Genomic DNA, 23,280 nt, shown 5'->3' with positions numbered 1-23,280 from the left:
AGCACTCACACGGCACGACAAGTGAAAAGGCGTGGTGCGTGTAGCAATTAAAGGAATAAAAAGGGAAATAGGATAATTGACGCTGTCAGGGGTTACTTCAGCAACCCAACATGACGGAATACGCGGACTGCACGGAGGTGTCAAAGAAAGCGCTGGAGTTTCGGCAGCAGTTTTATCAGTTGCTGGACGACCCAAACAAGCGGTTGGATATTGTCAACCTGTACGCCCCCGGAACACCGCTGCTATGCGAATGGAACGGCCACTCGCTGCCGGATGCCGCTTCCATCACGGCGTACCTTAGCGGCCTGCCCAAGACTAGTCACAAGATAGACTGCGTAGACGCCCAACCCCTACCAGGAAATGAGCAGGCGGACTCATTTCTTATGACTGTGCACGGCATCGTGACGTACGATGATGAACACAAGCGGGAGTTCTTTCAGCGTCTCGTTATTCGCAAGGTGGAGGGGCGTTATTACATAATCAACGACTACTACCGCTGGCTCAGTGAGAAGGAGTAAAGTCAACAGGACCCTGCTGTTCAGAACCGCGTCCCACGCGCTCGCTCTCTTTTTCTCTCCGCCTCGACAAAGCAGTGGTGCGGGGTGAGGAGCCGTACACGAGGACGCGCAAGGGGCGGTGATGGCGGATATGGACCTTGTGAGGGTCTGTCTGTCTGTCTGTCTGTGTTGTGGGCGATAACCGAAGCAAATAATAATGATGATAATAACTTTCCTCCCCTCTCTCTCCGAAGGAAAAAAAAAAAAAACGGCAGCAACGACAAAAAGTCGGTAAAAAAAGTGAGGGAGGGGAGGGGGAGAGACAAACGATAGCGGAAAAAAACAACAACAACAAAGAGAAAGGAAAAAGAGAAAAAATTGAGGGCGTGCCGCCCACTTGGCGTGGCGGATGGCGCCCCTAGAGGTTTTTGGTGTTTCCTGCGCCTCATCCTCTGTTCTCGTTCTCTTTGAATTTATGCCTTTTTTCTCTTTATTACTCTCTTGGTCTGCGTCGGAGTAAAGACTACGATATTACACTCCGAGCTGAGCGAGCGAGACGAATAGGGAAGGTGGGTGACTCATACTTGTGTAAATCTTGTATATACAACAGCGGAAGGTAGAATAAAGGCGGCACACCAAAACATTCATACATTTGTATTTTGGACGGGTGAAGTTGCCTGTTTCGGTCATTCACGTGATAGTTCCTAAAACAAAAAATAAAGAAAACAATTTTTTTTTTAAACAAAACAAATGCTGAAAAAGGAAGTACAAAAGGTGCTGAAGGGCGCCGCATACACGGAGGCTAGTCCAATTTCAGATGTCTCGCATCAGAAGGCAGATGCCAGCAAGGCGTTTCTTGAGAATCACTACCGTGATATGTTACGGGAGGCGCGTAGTGGTGGTAATGCGCGGCCAGTCGGCCCACGGCAACGAGAGCCGTGTGCGGAGGATTTTGTGCTTCTTAAACATGTTGGCAGAGGCGCGTTTGGCGAGGTGTACATTTGTCAACGCAAAGATGATGAGGAAAAGCGTCTGTACGCTCTCAAGCGGATGCGAAAGACGGATATGATTCGTAAAAAACAGATACTTCACGTGAGGTCTGAGAAGGATGTCATGGCGGAGGCGGCTGCAACTAATGAATGGGTGGTACGTTTACACCTCAGCTTTCAAGACGAGTCGTACCTCTACATGGTGATGGAATACATGCCAGGTGGAGACATGATCTCATGGCTTTGCTTAAAGCAGAAGTTTGACGTGGAGAGCACGCGCTTTTACATTGCGGAACTTTGCGCTGCTGTCGCCAGCGTGCATGAGATGTGTTTTGTTCATCGTGACATAAAACCGGACAACATCCTCTTGGGCGCGGATGGGCATATTAAACTTACGGATTTTGGCCTCTCCAAGCGATTTGCAAAGTTGGATGAGGAGCTTCTGGAGCTCGAAGAAGGTGCCCCGTTTGAGAGCATAACTCTCGGCGAAGTGTCAAGTAGACCTGAACCTGCGTTACCGGCTGAACGGCATGGCGTGGTGCATTACCGTGATCGACACATGTTCGAGTCTATTGTGGGTAGTCCTGGCTATATTGCGCCGGAGATTCTGCAGCGTCAGCGCTACGGTGTGGAGTGCGACTGGTGGTCCGTGGGTGTCATTATGTACGAGATGCTCTACGGTATTCCTCCCTTTTTTTCGCCAAACCCGAACTCAACCTGCTACAAGATCACGCACTGGCGGGAGTACCTCCTGTACCCAGATAAATGTGGCGTGCCTGAGGACGCGGTGGATTTGATGCAACACCTCATGTGTGACCCCAAAGACCGTCTGGACTTTAACGACATTAAGGCGCATGCGTTCTTCCGTGGAATCGAGTGGGAACACCTGCGTGAGATAAAGGCGGCTTTTATACCGGTGCTGTCCAATCCGCTTGACACGACGTACTTCCCTCAGATTGACGACGGGGACAAACCACAACGACCTGAAGAGAGTAACACCGTGAAGGAGGTTGACCCACACGGGGTAATGTTTGCCGACTACAAGTTCAACCTATCACGGTGAATGCGAGATACACCGCGTTGTACCTCCTCCCCACTTTGATTTTTTGTGAGTTGTGTCGCCGAGTGTCCGCCTGTGTGTGTGAATGTGCGGATGGAAAACAAAAACCCCAGCATGAGGCTGGAACAAAGTAGGAAAAGAAATGCGTACCAAATTGCGTTGGTGTCTGCTGCTGCTGTTTTTTTTTTTTTTTTTAGACGAAAGGGGACGGAGCCGGTAAGGAAAATGCCGTGCAACAGACAATGCTCCCCCCTGTGTTATTTCTTCTTGATGCACGCACATTTCAAAAGTGTTGCGCCCGTTGGAGTTGCCGAGGATGTTTTTTTTTTTTGTTCATGACTACCCCCTGGCAACAACTCCTATTGGACGCTGATGCTGGTTGGTGTGCTTGAGCTGTGTGTAGGTGTGGGTGGCAATGAAGCGGCACACGTGGAGCTGCCTGGTGGTTGATGCCGCTAGCTGCTTCTGTGCGTTACCGCCTTTACCGTTGATTATGTTGTATATTTCTTTTGTTTTTGGGCGCCGTTGTCTTTCACGAACGACGGTTGGACGGACGACGGCAGGAGGAGGGAAGTTAGAGGCCTGTTGGTCTGTGGGTGGGTCATGATTTACCGGAGGTGCCAAGAAAGAGCGGAGATCCAACCCGCGGGAGGCAACAAGGCTAAAATGATGAGAGTAACAAAAACAGAAAAAAAAAGATGAATGGAGCACACCGACCTACACATGTGTGCACGTATGTGTTTCCATGCGGTGGTCGCGCGTGCAGGATTGTGCTGTGGGCGCAGTACGGGCGGCGGGGCACCAGGATAGTGACTAAAGCAGATTTTTTTTTTGTTTCTTCCTTTTCTGTTGATTGTAGCAATGCCTTTGGGCAGCTGGGCCACTTTTGTGTTTTATTTATCTGTTTCTTCTATTTCTCCCTATCGCTTTCTCTTTCTCTCTCTACCCTTGGCTCCGTGGATTACTCCCTTGTATGTGCACTACATAAAGAATTTTGTGTCGTAAAGTGTAGTTTTTTGTCTATTTAACGTTGCCCATCAACACACCAACAGAAGGCCATTTAAGATGCATCAGAGACTTTCGCTTGTTTTTGTTGTGCTCCTTTTTTCTATCCTGAATTTGCAGCTGCATCCAGTTGCAGGAGCAGTGTTTCCATCGGACGAGGCGCGTCCCAGTTGTGTGGTAGAGTTGACAGACACCACATTTGACAGCATCGTGATGGACCCAGAGAAAGATGTCTTTGTGTTGTACTACGTACCGTGGTCGCGGCACAGCATGTCAGCAATGACACTCTGGGACGATCTTTCTATGAGTCAGGCACAGAAGCGCAACTCCTTGACATTTGTGGCAGCGAGGATTAACGGTGAGAAGTATCCGGGTGTGGTTAAGCGCATGCGAGTGAATGGGTTTCCGACGATGCGGTACCACACACGGATTGACAAGGAGGAGCCGTTTGAGTACACTGGTCAACGCCATATCAGTCTCCTCGACAGCTTCATATTTCAGAACACATGAGAACAATGCAGCTTTACAGTTCAAGTTGGCACGCGCCTTTGAAGGAAGGTCAGAAAAACATATCTTTGCGCGTGTCTGATGTACGTTTGGTGTCTTGTTTTTGTTTTTGTTTTTGTTTCTTCCCCTCCAGAGTTTTTGTTCTGTTTTACTTTTTATTTAAGAGAGTGAGAGTGTGAACCATGTTTTTTTTTTTTTCTTGTGTGTGTATGTGTGTGTGTGTGTGCGGGGCTTACGCTGCGGTGGTTTCACGTGGCGGTTTGCCGCGTCGCATCGCAAGACAGTTGTTCTCTCCGCCACCTCAAGCCACGCCACGACAGGCAGGGCGGTGAGGGGGCGGTGCGCAGCGCCAAAGCTACATGCGCCAACCATCACCACAACAAAACCGGCAAAAAGTAGAGATAAGGTCTGCAACGACAAGCAGTAATGGAGGAGATCAAATGTGAAGTTCTTATTTGTGCGCAGGTGTGTGGCGTTTTTTTTTGTTTTACTTTTCTCTCGTGTGGCACAGCTTGGCTGATGGTTTTCTTCCTGCACTCCCTTCTGCCCACTTTTTGTTCTGTTTTGGTTTGCGCCAATGGACGTCTGTCTGTGGCTGGGCGCAGAGGAGGGAGTTTGCACTATCACGCACACAACGACAGAGAAGAAGACTGCAGCAACGGCGTTTACAACAACCAGAAAAGGACTCGCACCAATGAAGCGGGGAGGGAACGCTGTGCGGCTGGTTCTTTTGGCGCTTGTGGTGACTGTGATGGTGAGTTTTTTTGCACCGCACGCCATGGCCCAAGATGTGAAAATGGAACAATCTATGGAACTTGACGTGAAAACATTTCACGGTGTTGTGGACAATCCATCGAAGCATGTCTTTGTTCTCTTTTACGCCCCATGGTGCGGCCACTGCCACCGCCTTATCCCCAAATGGGAGGAATTGGCAGCTGAAGTGAAGGAAATGAAAGACGTTGTCATTGCCCACATTGACGCATCCAAGCACAGCGAGATTGGAGGAGAGTACAACGTGCGTGGATTCCCGACGCTGCGGCTTTTTACAAAGGGAAACAAGGAGGGCTTACCGTATCAGGGTCCGCGCGACGTGTCTGCGTTGAGGAGTTTCCTCAAGAGCGCCATTTAGTGGGGCTAAGGTGCAACGCACTACAATGTAACAGGGGGGCAAAATAAGAAAACAAAGCGACGGAGCTAAGGGGCCATACGAAGGAAGGTACAGAGGGAAGGACGTGACAGACCCGCGTCACATGTTTTTTTTTATTTTTTGTATGATGGCAGGGCCTCATTTGTGTGTGCACGACGCATTGTTATACATCTAATGCACACTAGTGTGGCGGCTTAAGATGGTCTCTCTCATGGCTGTGCATCTGACTTGCCCTGCTTCTTGTTTCTTTTTGATGAACTTCACATATGCCTAGTTTGTGGGTGTGTGTCTGATTGCTTGCTGAGAAACAGGTAGGGTAGCAACGCGAAAGACAGTGGCTTTTTTTTTTTAGTTTTTTTCCTTTTACTATCTGCGTAACGGAGTCCACATATATAAAGCAACCTTGTATACTTTTGCGGGGAACGAACGGTGAGTTTCCGCCGCAATGCACGTAATTTCAGACCAATCGGAGAATGATCTCTCCAATATTGTTGTGGCTTCGATAAAATTGGGCCACAAGCACACTTTGACGGCCTGCGCCTTCAAATATGATGACTATTTCGGGGTGCACTATGAAGACAACCACCCACGCCATCCCGGGATGCTGAACCGCGACACTGTCTGCAATACTGAACATGTACGGGCACGCATGCAGCAGGAGCAACTTAGGGAAGCTGAACGCCGTGCTCAGGAGCAGTTTGCTGCTGAGCACGATACACCTTTTTGCATACGGCGGAGTTCACCCCCATCAAATCGCATCAGCTTCAGAAACAGCACTGCATATGTTCCAGACGGGGACGCTGTGAATTACACTTCAGATCTATCGCCCACACGATGGCGCCCAAACTCAGGGAGGGTGTTGAGGAGCCCCAATAAACGAAGTTACTCCAACCCCATGATGCTTCCACCCCTCAATAAGGCCTCTGCAGCATACAAAAGCCCAAAGCGGGTGTGTGCGTCACCTAGGCAAGGCTTCAATTTTGGCGGGCTGCCGGAAATTATTCATTTAGACGAGAATGTTTAGGACTCTCTCACACATATAGGGCAGTTATGGAAATCGACAGTGAAAGGAAATCACAGCGCTGGCATTTCGCTGCGCGTATTGTGGTTCTAGATATATGTGCCTACGTATCTGTCCCTTGCATTCCTTTTACAGCTTGGCAGTATATTAAGTAAAAGCTGAAAAAGGTGTCATAAACGTTTCATTGAATAAAATGAAAAATTCTTTTGGGTTGATTATAAGGCGTTTGGTTTGTTTGTTTTTTTTTCTTTTGTGAAAAAACAAAAACGAAGCAACAACAACAACAACCCCAGATATCCCAGCATTATTTTCTTTTCTTGTTGTTTTTTTTTTTTTCTTTGTCCTTGACCCTTTGTATTTTTTTTTTTTTTTTTTACTGCGTTTTTGTTTTTGTTTTTGTTTTTCAAAGGTATGTGTCGTGTTGATCCCTCTGAGTATGCGAGTGGACAGACCTTCGAAAAATCATGAGCCACTTTCACGTGAGACCAGGGCTTAGTACCCTGCAAAGAGTGAAGTTAAATGCCAGCAATTAGTCTCTTCGACGCGTTGTTGGCTCACGGTGACGGCAGCTGGTGAGCTGTGGGTGCTGCCCTTGTAGGAGGACCGGGAGAACTGAAGTAGGTTTCACCACCCAACGATTGCACGTACGGAAGTGTCGCGCTGAAACACTCCTTGTAGAAATGCGTGACGATGGCGCCTTACATGTGCGCTTCTAACGCTACACGTGCAGTGGAAGAACAGTGACGTTAAAAAATGAAAGAAATAAAAAAAAAAAAACGAACAATAATGACAAAAGGGACGATGCATGTGCAATTTTTAAAAAAAATTAATTTGTTTGGGTGTTTTTTCCTGCTGATCAGATCGATTTCTTGCAAACATCAAACACATATTGAAAAGAGGCACTTGTGTTTCTTGACGCATTTGTGTGGGTGTTTCTTTGCTGCAAGTGGACCACTCTGGGAAGGGACCGTGAAAAGGGAAGGAACCATGTCACAACAATGAGGTTCCAAATTTTACGTTTTGAGTATATGATCGTATTTTTATTTTGCTTTACTATGCTGTTCATATTTGAATCCATCTTTGTTAGCTTCGCGGTAATTCTCTTGGGGACAACACCGCACCCTCGTTCATTCTGGCAGGGGCAAAGTAGGGGAAGTCATCTGCGTTACGTGTAACAACCGTTTGCTTTTTTTTTGTTTCCATGTTTATATCTTCCGTGTTGTGGGGAACAGGGCGCTTACTTCTTCGCTTTTTTGTACTGCTAGAAACGGTCGTTTTTTTTTTTTTTGCGTTCGATGCTCTTATCTTGTTTCGCGTTCGTCACTCTAGTACTATCATGTTCGCCGCAGCCGCGAGGTAACTGGAGAAAACAACGCACCATGTGCCTATTGTGTTTCCCGCTCTCTTTATCCTTTCGTACATGCGTGTGCAGTTTGTTGTAACCGGTTTTTGGTTGAATCCGTGCAAAATTCGGTTTTCTGCAGATACGTCTTTTTTTTTTTGTTGGTGGTTGGCGGCATTTTCTTTTTTTCTTTGAAGCATCTCTGTGAGGAGGGGTCGGTGGGGCAGAGGCATTGCGAAGAGGCTCTGGCAAACAAATACCCATAAATAGACATACACATACACATAGAGATACTTACTGCATTTACCTCCTCGAAAGTTGGCTGAGTGCAGGCTCATTGCGGTGCTATTGGACGCAGTGGAGCTTCGAGGCCTACGCATAGATAAAAACCCACTTTGACACGGTTATCAGCGGCATACGTCATACTGCCGCGAGAAAACTTGTCACTTGGCAGATTATTATTATTATTTTTTTTTTTGCCTACGGGTGCGTGTAATTTCTTCTCGCTCAGCTTGCGTCTGCCCGCTATACAGTGATGACAGCTTTCACAGGCAACGAGAAGATCATTGCGTACGATAGTGATGGCGATGATGCTGGTAGGATAAACGTGGCACCGCACCGTGCAGTTTCCAAACGAGCTGAGATAGTTTTGATCCAGCAGAAAAGTTTTCGCTCGGTGGGTGGCCGAGAGGCGGGAAGGCAGCAGTTGACGGAGCTCGGCGGCGCGTATGGTGAGCTTTGCCGTGGCGCACCGCTTTCTGTATGGGTCGTGGACCCTGCTTGCATCCCACACAGCGAGAGTAGGGGCGACAAAAATGAACCCCTCGCCACTACGCTTCTGCGGACTCCTGAGAAGAATAGAAATACAGGCGTTGATGAAATTTTTGTGCCAAATTCCAAAACGGGTGGCAGAGTATGCGGCTACCGCTCCCCATTACCGAAGAAGAAGATGCTCTCATCAAATGTTTCGGATTTCTCTCAGGTTTCTACTTGCAAGGGAAGCCCTCTGGCTAGTCAAGAACCACGACGGAAGAATGACTCTGCTAGCTCCACTGCAGAGGATTCGCCGCTGTTGACTCCTGGTGGTTGGACCACGACTTCACTGCTCTCGCAGGCAGAGCGCAGCGCGGTGGAGTTGCTTGCGCATGACGTAGATGGTGTCGCACGGGAGTGTTGGCGTGAGAGCCAACAACAGCTTTCGCCATTTGCCATATATGCAGAGGACGATGGGTTGGCTTTCGCTTCAGCGGCAAACACGACGTCTTCCGGTGGCCGCAAAAAACGCAAGCGCCTCTGTGAGGCCCGTGACAGTGTGACCCCCGAGGGGTTTGCCGACGAAACCGCTCGCTGCCTGCAATTTGAACCGGAGAGTTGTTCCATGCGGCCGTTGCGTCCGTCTGTGTCCGGGATGATGCAGAAGCGTTTCAACAAACTAACACAGCAACGATTGGCTTTGCAGTGCCTCTTGTTGCCTTACTAACCACAGGGAGTGAAAACAATCTTCCCCATTTCTTTATTGTTTATATTTTTATTTTATTTTCACACTTCTCTTCTTCGGTTTTTTTTGATTTGTATTTTTCTGCGACAAACAAGTCCGCTCAATCCTTGGTTTATGAAGCGCCTCTGCTCGCTGTGATGTCTCATGGTTCCCTTGCATATATATACGCATGTTGTTTCCCCCTGTTTTTTTTGTTTTTGGTTTCAATTTCCCCCTATTCGCCGTCGAAACGGAAGTAAAAAAAATAAATAACGAGCTGTATGGCGTGGCTGGTGGGGGGTCTGCGCCTGTGTGAAGATTTACTCCCTCACGTTTGATTGTGATGGCGCATACGCCTGGTGGGTCGGGTTTAACCGCCACAGATCGCGTACGTCCGTCGTGCACCTTCTCACTTGAATTCCACACACATGAGACGGAGGGTGCGGAGGAGAAGCACCGCACTGGGGAGCGTCACAAGGAGCCAGACTCAGCCGTACGCGTGACTCATTTTACCATGCATGCTGTGGCCAAAGGATTGATCCCAACCCTTCTTGGGGGCCGTGTGACGTGTGTGGTGGTGCCGCGTAAAGACCCTTGGCACTCGCAGCGCGTCTCATCAGAGCCTTGTGCTTAGATGTGTGATGAAAAACTTCCCAGTGGCTTCTTCTGTTTTTTTTTTCTGCCCAAAGCGGAGCAAAAGAAGACAATATCATCCACAAAAAAGCGTGAGTTGTTGGGCTGCTCTTTGCCCTTCCCAGCGCCCACATAACTTCCCCATAATGTCAGCATCTACTGTCTCCATGACGTGGGATATTTGCCTCTCTCTTCTTCAAACGAAGGATTCTATATGGAAAAAAACGGATGGAAGTGCCGCTGTCACGGCGGTGTTTTGCTTGTCTTTGTGAGGCGGTGCTTGAACGGACACCATGTCCGGGAATTATTCTTTTCCGTGATGGGTGTGAAGGAAATCGTTGGCTAGATTTGTGCTGCCAGATGCCAGGACCTACATGTTTGCCGTTGCAGTTGTGTTGGTACGCGGTGCGGGAAACTTCCGTTGTACCACGTGTCTCCTTTCACTGTATAACATCTGTGCGAGAGGTCATTGATTTCACTTTTAAGGCCATGCAAAATCGTTCGCAGGGAATTAATGTCGCACAAAAATCACATAAAATCTGGTTGCTTCCTTGCTCAGGTCCTTGGAGCGACTGAAGGTGCTGAGTTTCAGAGGGACGTAGAGATGTCGGTGGCGTCTTGGGGAGTGGGGTCTATTTTGTTTACTCAGCCTGCTGCTGTAAATGCGTTGTCGGAAGTGTGGGGGGTTAGATTCTTGGCTTTGTACTGTCACGAGTCATAGAGGGGTATGAACTGGTAGACGATTCATCCAAAGCTGGGGCACATGTTCGAGGGCTTCTTTAGGTCATTTGGGGTGAGATGCACATTTCTGTCGCGGTCAGTTATTTGACGGACTCAGCCGTGACGCTTCTCTCCCTTTTGGGCCTCAAAAGAAACATCAGTGAAAGCTGCTGTGAGTCACGCCGATGTGGGACAGCACGCATTGTAGCCTCTGCAGGAGAGGTGGCGAGAGTGCCAAAAGGTTGGTGACGTGAGGAACCGAGGGCTGCTACCCAACGAAGTAAAATATGGAGGCAGTACTAGACGCAAATACAACAAAGATTACGGGAGCAGCTGAGGCAACAATATGGGCGTCGTTCTTTCAATATTTTTTTTATTATAACTTTGACATTTCATGCACTTAGGTGTATGCAATTGCAGCACAAAGTGAGTGATTATGCGACTTAGTCTCCCCTCCCCCCTCCCTGGCTGCAACGAGTCCGTCGTATTTCAAATGGGGCGCATTAGCTTTTCTGCGTACAAATAGCTGCTTAGCTTCTACTGTGAGCAAGCGCGATTGCGATGGACACAAATCGGTGCCGTCTAGAATAACATCACGTGCTGATGGAATAATAGGTGTCCTTAGAGCGCTTGAGCACCGCCGGAAGGCCGACGTATATCGTCGTGCAAGGCGGCGGACACTGTTACTCTCGATTTTTTCATGATTTCAAATGACTTTACTGATAACGCGAGAGTGTCATGGCCTTAGACCTTGAGATGAGGGGCCTGATTGAGTTGGAGGAGGAGCGTTGCCAAATACCCGAGACAAAAAGTGATCAGATGGCGCGCGATCCGCAGCGTAGAGCTCTTTTAACCAACGTAGCCCATTTGGTGCAGAGGGGCAAGAAGAGTGAAAGTCCTTTTTTTTTTGCTCGGACTCCTTCTGCCTAGTTGCTGGGGCTGCGTATTATTTTTCTTTCCTTGTTTGTTATTGTTTTCTGATTGCCAGGGGCGGCTTTTCTCTCTGCTGGCCTGCTTATATATATGATGGGCCTTCGTGCGTGTATGCATTGTCTCACTTTTCTTTATTAGCGTGACATACGAGTTTCCTGCCATTTTTTTTTTTTTCGTTTGTGTTTTGGAGATAATTCAACCGTACTATTCTATACGTCTCTGCGTTCAGGACAAGCAAGAGGAAAAAAAAAAAACAGAAATACTTATATTTTTCTTCTTCAAACAACATTTGGGCGATTACATTTCTTTGCAGCTATTATTACCGCCGCAGCTTTGCCTGGCCCCTATTCCAACTGAGGCCGTAACGAGGAGAAAAGGCTTGGCTTTATTTCTGTGGTGTTTGTGGCTACAGCGAAACGTTCAAAAGACTAATTTTTCTCACGGATTGGTACAAATGTTGGCTTTGAAGTCCGCTTTGAATAATGGACGTGGCCCGTTTTGTTCTCTCAGCATGACAAAAGCCCTCGCACAACTGACTCTTGCTGATCTTAAAAGTTTTGTCCTCGAAGAGGTGGCATTACAATTGATGACAGAGCGTGACCCTGCAATCAATAAACATGCCTTTTCTATCCAAGATGCGCTTACACTGAAGGACGCCAATTGCTGGAAAGAGAAGTTTGGCGAAGAACTTGGATGTGGCACGTTGTACGAGACGGATGACGTGGTGTGCTCCTGGTTTTTTGTGCCCCCCGGTGCCATGCTGCCGTTGCATGATCACTGCACAATGGTCGTGTGGCAGCGACTCCTATTTGGACGCCTTCACATCAATTCTTTTGATTGGGTACCGGGTTTTGAACCGGTGGACACGCAGCTTGGTAATCGCAAAGGTGGGGAGGCCGTCGTTGTTTTCTCGGGCATTGTCGAGGCACGCTCTAATGGCAGTGACCTCACTTCACTTGTCACATCGTTTGGACCGCATAAAGGTGGAGTAATGCACGAGATTGTGAATGCCAGTACCGATCCCGCTTTATTCATTAATGTCACAACTCCACCCTACAACAAGCCTCCAAACTACATCGATTGCATGTACTACTCCTTTTCGCGCCTCAATGGCGACCGAGCGACGTCGATTGGTTCGCAAACCCGTGCAGTTCCGTCGGAGATGCTCGATGTGGGTGAACATGTTTTTCTTACCCCCGGCGAACAGACCGGCCGAATGCCGATGAAATCTTTTGTACCTTTAGAGCCGCTATTGTGAATGCCAGAATACGGTACAGTACCCGACAGTACTACGGAATTACGTGTGAAAACTCGGTAGCCTGCGAGAAGTGTTTTCCACTGGTGCATAGGGCAATAACAAAATGAAAATCTTTATACAGCAGACGGAAGAGTGAACTGGTTTAATAAAAGAAAATAATAATAATACATACAGAAGTAATTAAGAATAAGTAACAAAGAAAAACGGTCGCCTTTATATATTGATGGCTCCGAGTGCATGGATTTTACAGCATATACGCCTATATACACACTCCTTCTTTTTCTCATTCTCTTCTCACGTTTTATTCTAGGCTGGCTATCTCTTAAGAAAAAGAGTATTCTAGTGAAGTGTTTGTTTGTGTTACTTTTTTTGAGTGTAAGACAATATGTTAAATAGTAATATGCGGCCAGACGAGGCTTAATGAATGGTAGAGTATATTGTTTAATTACCCCCTTTTTACGCAATCAATTCACTTTTACTTTTTTTTTTTGTCTTACTCTCGCTCTTCCCACTCATCCCCCATTAATAACAGTGCCACCCACGTGGGAAGGTGTGGGGGGGAAGGTGCGGGGCTCCAACGACTGCCACTTCATGGATTCCCAACGAGAGCACGGCTATCCTAAGGTGTCTTTTTAATTTATTTGGTTACTGGTTTCGGTGAGTGTGTGCGATGCGTCACCTCTGAATTGGGGAGTCGGGCGCGCAATGTGCCAAGTTTGGGTTGTTTCCCTGTTTTTGTTGTCTCTTCACTTTGTGGGAATGAGGTTTAAAAACGTCGTTCAGGTGCGTATCCGTTTTTGTGCTTTGCTTCTTGCTTGTGTGTTAGAGTCTCCTACTAAAGACTTAATAAAAATGTGCTTCGATATCCTTGGCGCGGTTGAGAATTTATACAAGACTGTTGTGGCGTTTGCCTGTTGTCTAATCATTGGCGGTCCCGCTCTTATCATTGCGGGCGGCATACTCCTCAACAAAGGAGACGGGAAGAAAGCGTTCACCGAGGCCGTGAAGGAGTTTGACCCCACGTTTATCAATACGTGGGCCGGGAATATTAACGATGCCCCGATTACTGTGAGACGCGAGTCGCTAAACGTCGAAGGTGTGACGGGGGCCACCTCCGTCTTTGCGGAAGCCACCATTCCTGTTGGAAATTCGCGTTCATCAGGAATGCTTTCTATTTCTGTGAATGTTTTCAATGTGACCCCTTTCAATCGAGGCGCCATTTTCCAGATTACCAGGAAATTAAATTTTGACTGTTCTTCAACTTCATGTGGTGCCGGAAAATCTTGCCACTGTGACACTGAAGCTCGCAATTTTCAGGATAAATGCAGCGCTATGAATGGCCGTTTGGATGCTTACCCCAAATGGTGTCGATCGGGCCATAAATGTGGCCAGTGCACTGTGACTCTTTATCTCAGTCGAGTATACCTTGTGGTTCAGGAGGTCAGCAAAGGAAAATACGCTGAGGATACTACCCTCCAAAGTGCCAAGTACCCTTTTCATGCGACCGACAACGACTATAAGCCGAATGTGCCAAGTACCGTTGCGGTGCGCCTGTACAGCAACAAGGACCCCTACATCGCTTTGCAGCGTGAGACGCAGGGAACTGGCGAATTCGGCCCAAATCCGCGTACGGTTGGTATTGTTCTGATTGTTCTTGGAGTCTTATTTTTGTTGCTGGAAGTTTGTGTTGCCACTGCGATAATCTGCTACTGTATGCGGCGAAATAAGACGACATCAGACGCGCCGCCCAATTTTTCAGCCGATAATTATCAAACTTCAGGGGTGGGTGGGGTTGACCACAATATGCCTTCTCAGTCACCGCCACCGCCACAGGGTTACACGTATGGCCAGCCGCCACCGCCACAGGGTTACACGTATGGCCAGCCGCCACCGCCACAGGGTTACACGTATGGCCAGCCACCGCCGCCACAGGGTTACACGTATGGCCAGCCGCCACCGCCACAGGGTTATACGTATGGCCAGCCGCCACCGCCACAAGGTTACACGTATGGCCAGCCGCCACCGCCACAAGGTTACACGTATGGCCAGCCGCCACCGCCACAGGGTTATAAGTACAACTAACTATTGTGGCCGTAGGACGCCTGCGTATGTATTTTTGGGCCCTAGATGGAATAATAAGTGGAATCTTTTATTTTATTGGTTGGTGGATTGTTTCAGCTCACTTTTTGTAGGTGAAGTAGAAGAATAGTATGCGTCTAGTTATGCGGGTCACATATCTTTGTGGAAACTCAGAAACACCGCTTTTCAAGGCCCAGATAAGCTTTTTGTTCATGGAGCTGGGACATCATTTTGAGTGCCTTCTCGATAGAATGTAGTGAAGTGTTTGTTTGTGTTACTTTTTTTGAGTGTTAGACAATATGTTAAAGGCAATGTGCAGCCAGACGAGGCTTAATGGATGGTAGAGTATATTGTTTAATTACCCTCTTTTTACGCAATCAATTTACTTTTTACTTTTTTTTTTTGTCTTACTCTCGCTCTTCCCACTCATCCCCCATTAATAACAGTGCCACCCACGTGGGAAGGTGTGGGGGTGGGGGTGGGGTGGGGGGGAAGGTGCGGGGCTCCAACGACTGCCACTTCATGGATTCCCAACGAGAGCACGGCTATCCTAAGGTGTCTTTTTAATTTATTTGGTTACTGGTTTCGGTGAGTGTGTGCGATGCGTCACCTCTGAATTGGGGAGTCGGGCGCGCAATGTGCCAAGTTTGGGTTGTTTCCTTTTTTTTCTTTTTCATGTTGTTTGCAGGTGGAAGAAAGGACTTTTACTGAAACATCATACTGTTTGGTTTTGGGTTACTTCAGTCATTGAGGGGTGACATATGTGGAATTTTTTTTGTGCCTGGTTTTTTTTACGGCTTTTATTGGCGTCATCATAACGACCTTTCCGGTGCTTGCCGTGACATCTACGGATGATTTGTTACAATACACCTTTGAGAGGTATATTAGCGATTTTGGCAAACGTTATGAGGACTCGGCGGAGTATTATAAGCGGAAGGCCATTTTTAAGAGTAATCTTTTGAGTATCCGCGCCTTCAATAAAGTTGCGGGCCGCTCATACCGATTGGGCGTTAATCAGTTCAGTGATTTTACTGATGAGGAGTTTACTGCACGTCTTAATGGTCGCGTTTCTGGCTTTCCTTCTACTGGATTCTTGTGGAAGTCCTCTTACAAGCACGCGAAGGCAAATGCTCCAGAAGCAATGAGTTGGCAAGACGCCAAAGAGCCTGTTCTTACTCCAGTCAAAGATCAAGGAAGCTGTGGTTCATGTTGGGCGCATGCAGCGACAGAATCAATTGAGAGCATGTACGCCATTCATACAGGGAGTTTGTTGACATTAAGCACTCAGCAAATCACATCGTGCTTGAATAACACTGACAAATGTGGTGGTACGGGTGGCTGTGGTGGTGGTACAGTGCAGCAGGCCTGGGAATACGTAAAGAGTGCCGGAGGAATTACTCTCGATACAAACTATCCGTATGTGAGTGGGACGACCGAATCAACAGAGCAATGTGTACTCAATGCGAGTATGCCGCGTGATGTACATGTTTACTACTACGTTTCTCTTCCACATAACGACTACGACGCTGTCATAGAGGCCCTTGTCGAAAAGGGTCCTCTTGCTGTGAGTGTTGATGCCAGCCAGTGGGCGTCATATGAGGGTGGTGTGTTCGATGGTTGTGGTGTGGGTAACAAAAATATTACCATAAATCACGCCGTGCAACTCGTAGGTTACGGGAAGGACAACGTAACCCAACAGGAATACTGGATCGTGCGCAACTCTTGGGGCGAGAACTGGGGTGAAAAGGGATATATTCGGCTCCTGCGTCACAAAGGCAATCAAACGTGTACCTTCGATCAAGACTGGAATACTGAGGGGGGTGGTTGTGCCAATGACCCAAACGTCACCATCTTTGTTTGCGGCATGTGTGGTATTTTGTACGACGTGGCGTATCCCGATGTTGTGGGGCCGCCCGAAGATGGCAGGCTTGTATGGATTGCGGGGACAACATTTGGAGGCATTGCTATTTTAATGATTATTTTGGTGATTTGGTCAAAATGCCGCGGCCCACCTGAAAAAGGTTATGACAGTCTCGTTGAGGATTCTGAGTGCCTCCAGTGATCCCTCCTGCGTCTACTGGGGATAGCCACCACCACAACCACCACCACCACTGACAGCAGTGGCATCTCCAAAAAAGGAAAGAAGATATAGTAATAAGAAAAGAATAAACATATGTAGCAACGTGTTTAGATTTTTTTTTCTCCCTCTCCCTTTTATTTTGTGCGTCTGCACCCTAATGCTCGGAGGAGTGGGGGAAATACTCCGCAACTTATTCTTCCGGTAACTTTATAAGCCACATACAGCACGCGGCAAAAAGTTTGGGGAGGGAGGGGGGGGGGGGGGGTATGAGGAAGAACTATGGGGGGAAACGAAATTGTTTTGGGGTTCTATATCTTTGTTTTTCACTGCGTGTGTATTTTACGTCATATCAGCTATTTATTTGTTCTTGCGTTTTGCTTCTCCTCCCTCCTTGAGATTCAATAAAAGCGTCATTGCATGAGTGGTCACTGTTTTCATCGGGGTAACAGGCTGCATATGTCGAATTTCCCAACATGAAGGCGAAGGAATCAAAGGGGGTGGGGCCTATAAATGAAGGTGTGCCTTAAAAGCAGAAACAAAAATGCAAATACAAAGCAACAATCCAAACGGAGGAGCAGAGAAGAAGGCGTCTCTTGAAAACAAACAAGGCCACACACGCAATTCTCAACTTTTACTTTGCTTTTTTTCTTTCTGTGAGTTGCTTGCCAGTCGAAAACAGACGAGAGGACAGCTTTGCCTTTCTCCCAGCCTTCCTATACATATATATATATATATCATTGTTTTTTACGTTCCCTTTGTTGTTTATCTATGTGTGAACTTAAGCACGTTGACATTGCTCTTTTCAAAACAGAATAAGGGATGCTACATCCTTCCCTGCGCAGCCTTTTGTCCACAATGCATCAGAATACGTTCAATGTAGTTGTCTCTGGAGGAGGCATCGTGGGGGCAGCGTCGATGGCCTCACTTCAGCTGCTCCGGTCTCGTTTTTTATCTGATAACATCGGAGAGGACTCCACAGCGGCGCACTCTGTTCACGCATCCCGTCTTTCTCATTTATTACTTGCAGATCCCGTACCTTGGCCTCAGTATGACGCGCAGAACGTGATGCACACTTTACGCACTGTGAGTCTTACACCTGTTTCGAGCAAACTCCTGGATAACTTGGACTGTTGGCGGCGCCTGCGGACAAAGCACCCTTACTACCGTATCGCCCTTCGACACGAGCAGACGAACAGTCCGACGTTTCCTCAACAGAAGCGTTCTATGAGTTATTTTATGAGCTGTCTACTGGGTGGAAGTGCGGTGACAGCCGAGCCACTCCTTGAGTTCACAGACTTGAATCGACCACTTGGATTCATCGCCTACAACACGGAGGTCAACGCGGAGCTCATTAATGTTATCAAGGATCATCAAGTGCTTCATAAAACCGATGCTGCTAGTGATCGACTTGTTTTTGGCTCCTCTGTGGCGTCTCTTATTCTTCCCTCACAGAATCTTGTTGATGGCGAACTGGGCACTGCGTTGCTGCGCAGTTCCTCTGGTGAAGAGCACGTCAAATTTACTCTTCTTCTGGGCTGTGACGGACGTGGGAGCTTCTTGAGAGATGCGTTGGCGACGTCAGCTGTTCAACACGACTACGCACAAACAGCGTACGTCTGCACAGTTCGTTTAGAACGCCTGGATGACGGAAATGCATGCTGCTTTCAGAATTTTTTTTCGGATGGTGATATCATTGCCATGCTTCCCACATCAGAGGATACGGCGAACATTATCTTTTCCACAACGCCTGCTCACGCCCGTGAGTTGATGGCAGCCTCCCAAGCTGATCTTGTCTCGGAGCTGAATAAACGCCTCCATGCTTTTGCCCCAAGGGATATTCCTTGCATTCTTGAGGTTCCTGAGGGAAATGTTAATGGGAAGCAAGTGCGTGGACAGGGAACATTCCCTTTACGACTTAACTTTGTTCTTCGTCCCTATTCTCCGCGATGCCTACTGCTTGGTGACGCTGCTCATGGTATTCACCCTTTCGCTGGGCAGGGGCTTAATTTAGGTTTGTACGACGTCTGCGTGCTGGTGGAATTGCTGGAAAAGGCCATTCGCTCTGGGCAAGACATTGGTAGCGTGTGTGCTGTGGGACAGCCTTTTGCATCGGAGATGATGCTGCACACCAGCAGTATGATCACGGCAATGGAGGGCATCTACGCTGTGCTCAATTCTGTACCTAGTTTATCTTGTGCCGGCATGAAAGCACTGCAAGAGCTTCCGCTAGTGTCATTGTTCGGAAAGCAGTGCATCACTCATTTTTCGTCTGGGGGACTCTTTGCTAGTCGTCATAGTGACTGTTTTCTGCTGTCGTAACTACGACAGAGTATCTACATCGTCCTCGTTGTGGTAGCAAAAGTTTTATGAATCACGATAATAATGAGAATAGCGTAGCTAGAATTTAGGGAACTCTATGTCTCTACTATAGTTCTCTTGTTTCTTGATATCCCTCTCATGAGCATTTGTTACGTCTGACCTACCCTGATGACAACGAAGGGCGAAAGCATTGTTTTGTCTTTTTTTCGTTGTTGTTTCGGTTTAATAAACTACATGAAGGGCCAAAATAATAATAATAATAATAAGCGGAATCAGGGAAGATAGAATAAGGTGAGCTGGCGGAATAAGGGCTCTTGTGAATCATCATTTGCTCTAGAGGTTTTGGGAAGCAGCAAAACAACAACAAGAATACAAAACAAAACAGGAAAAGTGTGGAACCATGAAGCACGTGGAGTGTAAGGCGGAAGAAGGTTCTCTCTCTGCTGGTGCCAGGATATACGAGGAAATGAGTAATGTGCAGAAGCAGCTCCTTAGAGACTATTTGTCGTGTAAATTAGGTGCCGCTAGCGACTGGCGTCCAGTGGTGTCGAATAGAGTGGAGGAAGTTGTGCGTCGCAGGGCGCAGTCTGGAGAGTCGCTGGATGCCCACGACGTGGTGGGCGAGGTGTTGCCATTTTCTCGTTCTATTATTCCTGCCGAGGTACGTGAGGGACTCTTCCGTCACATATCGGCCGTGCTGCGCCTGAGAGAGGAGCAGAACTGAATGCAGCCTCATCACTGTGTGGCTCTCTAAGAACAAAAAAGGCATACTATCCTACTTCTCCCAGTTGTCTCCTCCCTCCCCTTTTTTTTGGTGTTTTTGCCGTTGTTCCTTTACTCGTCTCTTTCCTTCTTTGTGTATTTGTGTCTTTGATACTGCAATATCCACTGACTTTTTTTTTCTTTTTGATAAGGACTAGAAGTTTTTTTTATCAGAGGAGAGGTGACCGCAGAAAGGATTATTTACAAAAGAGAAACGGGAATAAAAGAAGGTATATAGTCACAGTGTGAACAACGGCGACTACTACGAGATCGTCATCCGCACAAAAACGAGGACAAAAAAGTTTAGATTAGATAAAGGACGTGAATTATTGGTTCAATAGAAATGAGCGGGGCAAAGGGCGATATTGCAGATAAGATACGTGAGGGGACTCAGCGGCGTTTAGAGGAGCTTCAGCGCATCCGAAAACTGCGGCAGGAACGGCGTGAGGAACTGAAGGAGAGGGCAACGAATGCATCCCCTGCCACGCCCGCCAGTTTCATTCCGTTCATACTTATTTCCCTTGTATTCCTGAGTTTTCCCTTGTCGGAGCCAAAAGTTGACTGGCTGCTTGCCAGTTTTTTTTTCTGCTGAATGGGACATGGACAATTTTGTTTCGGTCCAGGTCATGGCTTAACTGGGCCACGATGATTCTCTCTAACGTTGCCTTGGTGCGGTGGTCTCCCATCATCCCTGAATTGCCGCGGTTGATCCGTGAGGTTTCACTCAAGTATGTGGCTGCCTACATGGGTGGAAACCTTCTTGTTCTTATTATTCTATATTTTGCCTATGTCGAGCGGCAAACTCCGCGGGATGTGTCAGTAGGACAACACGGGAAGAAATCAGTACGAAACGACAAGAAGAGTGGAGAAAAGAGCGAAACCTTGGAGGAGTTTGTTCGGCGTCGGGATCGAATGAATCGGCTTGACTTGGCAGTCTCAGGGGTAATTGTGGGAAATTTGTTCCTACTGGTTTTCCTGGGTGTGGTGCCACTGGAGCTATTCGTGCAGTCCTTTCGTCAGGTGATCTCGTTTCTTCGGTAGAGCATACGTTATTACGCACACATTGGGCACGTGCGAACGCAGGTGTTGTTAATCTCCCCACAAAAACAAAACAAATAAAACGAGTGAGATCAACAAAAGAAGGAATTCACTGTTGCTTTATATATATATATATATATATATATATGGATGTATTTTGTTTGTTCCCTCATAATGTGCGTGTGCATGATGCTTAGTCTTTGTTCAGTATTGGAGGATGTGCTATGGATGTTTTTCCTGGATTTGTTGTTGTTGTTGATTAGAAAGGAAACCATTACCGTCATTGCTGAATGTAAAGGCGTTGCTGTCGTCTTTGGTTGTGCTTTTATTTTTGTTCTCTTTCTCCCGTTCGGTTATTGTGCGCATGTTGGGTCATTTTTGATGCTACTGTAATGCTTGTTGGTTTGGCCTGTGGTGTTCGTTTTATCCCCACTACTGCTGGATTATTTCCTCTGCTTTCCCATTCTGATGTTTGTGCGCCTTTGTCTGGCTGCCTTTTCCTGGGGATGCACCTTCACTTTTCTTTAACGGACAAAACTATTGCAAGCGCCATTGAGGTAGCAGAGAAAGGAAAATATAAAACGTAAAAAGGAGAGGATGACGCCAAAGAGACGTCTGCCCCGCAGGAATAAGACGGCGGATGGGTGTCCAAATTTAAGGGAGGCAGCGGCTGAGCGCATTGATGCCGTCACCGCGGAGCCACTGCACCCCTCGCGGTTTGTTGAGATTATAAGCCCAGATGGAACACTGCGGCTTTTTTACAACACTGCCACGCTTATTCGTATCGCCACGGACAGAGGCATGTTTATGCAGCCCCCGCATTTTCGGGAGCCGATGTTGCCTTCCTTGCAGCGACAGGTGGAAGAGATTGAGGGGCGGACCTTTCGCTTTGATAAAAGCAACGTTCTTATTCGTGATGTCGGAGATGGGACCGATGGCGGTATTTACGTTCTTCACAGGCATGTGTACTTTGACCAGATCATGGATGAGTTTTATCTTCTTAATCCTGCTGAATTGTACGTCTGCCCGGCGTGTTACCTCCACTGGATTGGCGCACGTCTTATTCCACACTTGACGGAAACACGACAGAGAATTGAGTACGTGGATGGGGACCCTAACCCTGTGATTGACCCCCTAGATGTTTTGGCGCACATGCAAGGGGTGCAAAGTGCGGCGGAGAATGAGGGAGACATCTCAGATGCGGCGAATTTAAATACAGAAATGGAACGTGCTCCGTTAACAATTCCTTCCGTAGACGCACTGCCTGACTGGGACTCTCCGTTGGTGCACATTGTTTTTCGTCGTGCCATTAGTTGGAGGCGTCACGTTCGCAGCCACCACAACGACACAGGAACCGCAGCTGTGGATTACCGCCTAAAAGAATTTCTCTCACAGTACATCTCACAGTACAATCGCCTATTGGAGGCGAAGAACAGAAAGCAGCGGCGACGCGGTGATGGCACCCCGGCGGGGGTTCCTGAATTGACGGTGCCACGCTATTGGCACATTAATGCACGATACAACCGTCTGCGTTACAATCGAATTGTGGAGGCAGTAGAGCGTGCGGAAGCGCACCTTGACGAGTGCATAAACCAGACAGCTTTCCCAAATGAAACTGTGATGAACACATTTCACTCAAACGATCAGGACAGCTCAGCAAGCGACTTTATTTGTGATTCGGAAGGTGACAGTGAGAGCAGTGGGGACAGCTATGGTCGATATCCGCGCTATGAGGGATCGCTGAGCTCGTGCGAAGAGAGCGATGCTAATGGGACCCAACGATCTCGAAAACGTCGACGTAAAAGCAGCTCAACCACTTTCGCTTCTTCCTCCTTGAGTGAAGAAGAAGAAGAAGAGACAAAAGTAAAACATCGCCGATTGTTTAAAGGGGGTCTTTTGGCGCCACTCCCCGAGCCTTACCGTGATTACACGTATGAAGAGCGCCGAGTGTTAAATGTCCACTCGAAACGAGTGGTTAAACCCACAGTGTTGTATCTCCCGCCCCAGAAGGGGGAAACTGAGGATGACTGCGATGAAGAAGACGTGGATTGGGGTCAGATTGGGGAAACAATTGAAAGTGCTGCCGTGTATGCTTGTGATATGCAGCGGCGCCAACGTAACACTACTACTACTACTACTACTACTACTACTACTACTACATCCTCTGCTGAGAATTGCGGTGGGACAACATTGAGAAGGGGTCAGCAGGAGGGGCCGACATCAAGTGGTGTGTACAGTGCACCAGGTAAACAGCTGGCTGATGTACCGCCAAGGTCATGTGCAGTACAGAGGCTTATGCTGGATGACGACTCAATGACCCCAATGACCACGGTGCAAGACTCCTTTACGTCAGAACGACAACAACGTCTTCTTTTGGATGACTCCAATTAACGATGCTTCTCTCTCTCTCTCT

At 47.7% G+C, this 23,280-nt stretch overlaps 14 protein-coding genes across 14 annotated transcripts, besides 22 other annotated features; all 14 read left to right on the top strand.

Moving 5' to 3' along the window:
- Positions 1-110: 110 nt before the first annotated feature.
- TraAM80_03971 (nuclear transport factor 2 protein(NFT2)) lies at positions 111-518 on the top strand (the record flags this gene model as incomplete). The annotated part of the gene is made up of 1 exon (XM_029380921.1): positions 111-518. The coding sequence occupies one exon, from the start codon at positions 111-113 to the stop codon at positions 516-518; it is 408 nt and encodes a 135-aa protein (XP_029239328.1).
- A 145-nt stretch (positions 519-663) lies between these two features.
- Positions 664-685: a microsatellite.
- Positions 686-833: 148 nt separating this feature from the next.
- Positions 834-875: a microsatellite.
- A 66-nt stretch (positions 876-941) lies between these two features.
- Positions 942-1,000: a sequence feature (GA-rich).
- Positions 1,001-1,247: 247 nt separating this feature from the next.
- Positions 1,248-2,549, top strand: TraAM80_03970 (putative protein kinase; the record flags this gene model as incomplete). Its single annotated transcript, XM_029380920.1, has 1 exon — positions 1,248-2,549. The coding sequence occupies one exon, from the start codon at positions 1,248-1,250 to the stop codon at positions 2,547-2,549; it is 1,302 nt and encodes a 433-aa protein (XP_029239327.1).
- A 175-nt stretch (positions 2,550-2,724) lies between these two features.
- Positions 2,725-2,741: a microsatellite.
- A 690-nt stretch (positions 2,742-3,431) lies between these two features.
- Positions 3,432-3,490: a sequence feature (A-rich).
- Positions 3,491-3,611: 121 nt separating this feature from the next.
- TraAM80_03969 (protein disulfide-isomerase) lies at positions 3,612-4,061 on the top strand (the record flags this gene model as incomplete). Its single annotated transcript, XM_029380919.1, has 1 exon — positions 3,612-4,061. One exon carries the CDS (start codon positions 3,612-3,614, stop codon positions 4,059-4,061), a length of 450 nt encoding a protein of 149 aa, XP_029239326.1.
- An 85-nt stretch (positions 4,062-4,146) lies between these two features.
- Positions 4,147-4,179: a microsatellite.
- Positions 4,180-4,219: a sequence feature (A-rich).
- A 39-nt stretch (positions 4,220-4,258) lies between these two features.
- Positions 4,259-4,284: a microsatellite.
- A 351-nt stretch (positions 4,285-4,635) lies between these two features.
- Positions 4,636-5,187, top strand: TraAM80_03968 (protein disulfide isomerase; the record flags this gene model as incomplete). The annotated part of the gene is made up of 1 exon (XM_029380918.1): positions 4,636-5,187. The coding sequence occupies one exon, from the start codon at positions 4,636-4,638 to the stop codon at positions 5,185-5,187; it is 552 nt and encodes a 183-aa protein (XP_029239325.1).
- A 463-nt stretch (positions 5,188-5,650) lies between these two features.
- TraAM80_03967 (uncharacterized protein) lies at positions 5,651-6,229 on the top strand (the record flags this gene model as incomplete). The annotated part of the gene is made up of 1 exon (XM_029380917.1): positions 5,651-6,229. The coding sequence occupies one exon, from the start codon at positions 5,651-5,653 to the stop codon at positions 6,227-6,229; it is 579 nt and encodes a 192-aa protein (XP_029239324.1).
- Positions 6,230-6,451: 222 nt separating this feature from the next.
- Positions 6,452-6,480: a microsatellite.
- Positions 6,481-6,482: 2 nt separating this feature from the next.
- Positions 6,483-6,514: a microsatellite.
- A 16-nt stretch (positions 6,515-6,530) lies between these two features.
- Positions 6,531-6,630: a sequence feature (A-rich).
- Positions 6,631-7,817: 1,187 nt separating this feature from the next.
- Positions 7,818-7,862: a microsatellite.
- Positions 7,863-8,022: 160 nt separating this feature from the next.
- Positions 8,023-8,046: a microsatellite.
- Positions 8,047-8,103: 57 nt separating this feature from the next.
- TraAM80_03966 (uncharacterized protein) lies at positions 8,104-9,048 on the top strand (the record flags this gene model as incomplete). Its single annotated transcript, XM_029380916.1, has 1 exon — positions 8,104-9,048. The coding sequence occupies one exon, from the start codon at positions 8,104-8,106 to the stop codon at positions 9,046-9,048; it is 945 nt and encodes a 314-aa protein (XP_029239323.1).
- Positions 9,049-9,076: 28 nt separating this feature from the next.
- Positions 9,077-9,147: a sequence feature (A-rich).
- Positions 9,148-9,906: 759 nt separating this feature from the next.
- Positions 9,907-10,254, top strand: TraAM80_03965 (uncharacterized protein; the record flags this gene model as incomplete). Its single annotated transcript, XM_029380915.1, has 1 exon — positions 9,907-10,254. One exon carries the CDS (start codon positions 9,907-9,909, stop codon positions 10,252-10,254), a length of 348 nt encoding a protein of 115 aa, XP_029239322.1.
- A 1,531-nt stretch (positions 10,255-11,785) lies between these two features.
- On the top strand, positions 11,786-12,589 carry TraAM80_03964 (cysteamine dioxygenase; the record flags this gene model as incomplete). Its single annotated transcript, XM_029380914.1, has 1 exon — positions 11,786-12,589. The coding sequence occupies one exon, from the start codon at positions 11,786-11,788 to the stop codon at positions 12,587-12,589; it is 804 nt and encodes a 267-aa protein (XP_029239321.1).
- A 143-nt stretch (positions 12,590-12,732) lies between these two features.
- Positions 12,733-12,786: a microsatellite.
- A 655-nt stretch (positions 12,787-13,441) lies between these two features.
- TraAM80_03963 (procyclic form surface glycoprotein) lies at positions 13,442-14,671 on the top strand (the record flags this gene model as incomplete). Its single annotated transcript, XM_029380913.1, has 1 exon — positions 13,442-14,671. One exon carries the CDS (start codon positions 13,442-13,444, stop codon positions 14,669-14,671), a length of 1,230 nt encoding a protein of 409 aa, XP_029239320.1.
- A 460-nt stretch (positions 14,672-15,131) lies between these two features.
- Positions 15,132-15,171: a microsatellite.
- A 638-nt stretch (positions 15,172-15,809) lies between these two features.
- TraAM80_03962 (cysteine protease) lies at positions 15,810-16,730 on the top strand (the record flags this gene model as incomplete). The annotated part of the gene is made up of 1 exon (XM_029380912.1): positions 15,810-16,730. The coding sequence occupies one exon, from the start codon at positions 15,810-15,812 to the stop codon at positions 16,728-16,730; it is 921 nt and encodes a 306-aa protein (XP_029239319.1).
- A 25-nt stretch (positions 16,731-16,755) lies between these two features.
- Positions 16,756-16,780: a microsatellite.
- Positions 16,781-16,989: 209 nt separating this feature from the next.
- Positions 16,990-17,013: a microsatellite.
- Positions 17,014-17,462: 449 nt separating this feature from the next.
- Positions 17,463-17,483: a microsatellite.
- An 84-nt stretch (positions 17,484-17,567) lies between these two features.
- On the top strand, positions 17,568-19,067 carry TraAM80_03961 (putative Monooxygenase; the record flags this gene model as incomplete). The annotated part of the gene is made up of 1 exon (XM_029380911.1): positions 17,568-19,067. One exon carries the CDS (start codon positions 17,568-17,570, stop codon positions 19,065-19,067), a length of 1,500 nt encoding a protein of 499 aa, XP_029239318.1.
- A 246-nt stretch (positions 19,068-19,313) lies between these two features.
- Positions 19,314-19,333: a microsatellite.
- An 87-nt stretch (positions 19,334-19,420) lies between these two features.
- Positions 19,421-19,451: a microsatellite.
- A 16-nt stretch (positions 19,452-19,467) lies between these two features.
- TraAM80_03960 (uncharacterized protein) lies at positions 19,468-19,791 on the top strand (the record flags this gene model as incomplete). Its single annotated transcript, XM_029380910.1, has 1 exon — positions 19,468-19,791. The coding sequence occupies one exon, from the start codon at positions 19,468-19,470 to the stop codon at positions 19,789-19,791; it is 324 nt and encodes a 107-aa protein (XP_029239317.1).
- A 683-nt stretch (positions 19,792-20,474) lies between these two features.
- Positions 20,475-20,870, top strand: TraAM80_03959 (uncharacterized protein; the record flags this gene model as incomplete). The annotated part of the gene is made up of 1 exon (XM_029380909.1): positions 20,475-20,870. The coding sequence occupies one exon, from the start codon at positions 20,475-20,477 to the stop codon at positions 20,868-20,870; it is 396 nt and encodes a 131-aa protein (XP_029239316.1).
- Positions 20,871-20,988: 118 nt separating this feature from the next.
- Positions 20,989-21,015: a microsatellite.
- A 449-nt stretch (positions 21,016-21,464) lies between these two features.
- On the top strand, positions 21,465-23,258 carry TraAM80_03958 (uncharacterized protein; the record flags this gene model as incomplete). The annotated part of the gene is made up of 1 exon (XM_029380908.1): positions 21,465-23,258. The coding sequence occupies one exon, from the start codon at positions 21,465-21,467 to the stop codon at positions 23,256-23,258; it is 1,794 nt and encodes a 597-aa protein (XP_029239315.1).
- Between the last annotated feature and the right edge of the window lie 22 nt (positions 23,259-23,280).

The sequence above is a fragment of the Trypanosoma rangeli genome (genome assembly GCF_003719475.1).
Source record: "Trypanosoma rangeli strain AM80 chromosome Unknown Tra_15.4_contig_00109, whole genome shotgun sequence".
Taxonomy (NCBI): domain Eukaryota; phylum Euglenozoa; class Kinetoplastea; order Trypanosomatida; family Trypanosomatidae; genus Trypanosoma; species Trypanosoma rangeli.
The sequence above is the reverse complement of the archived record's forward strand: the minus strand, read 5'-3'. Positions and strand labels throughout refer to the sequence as shown.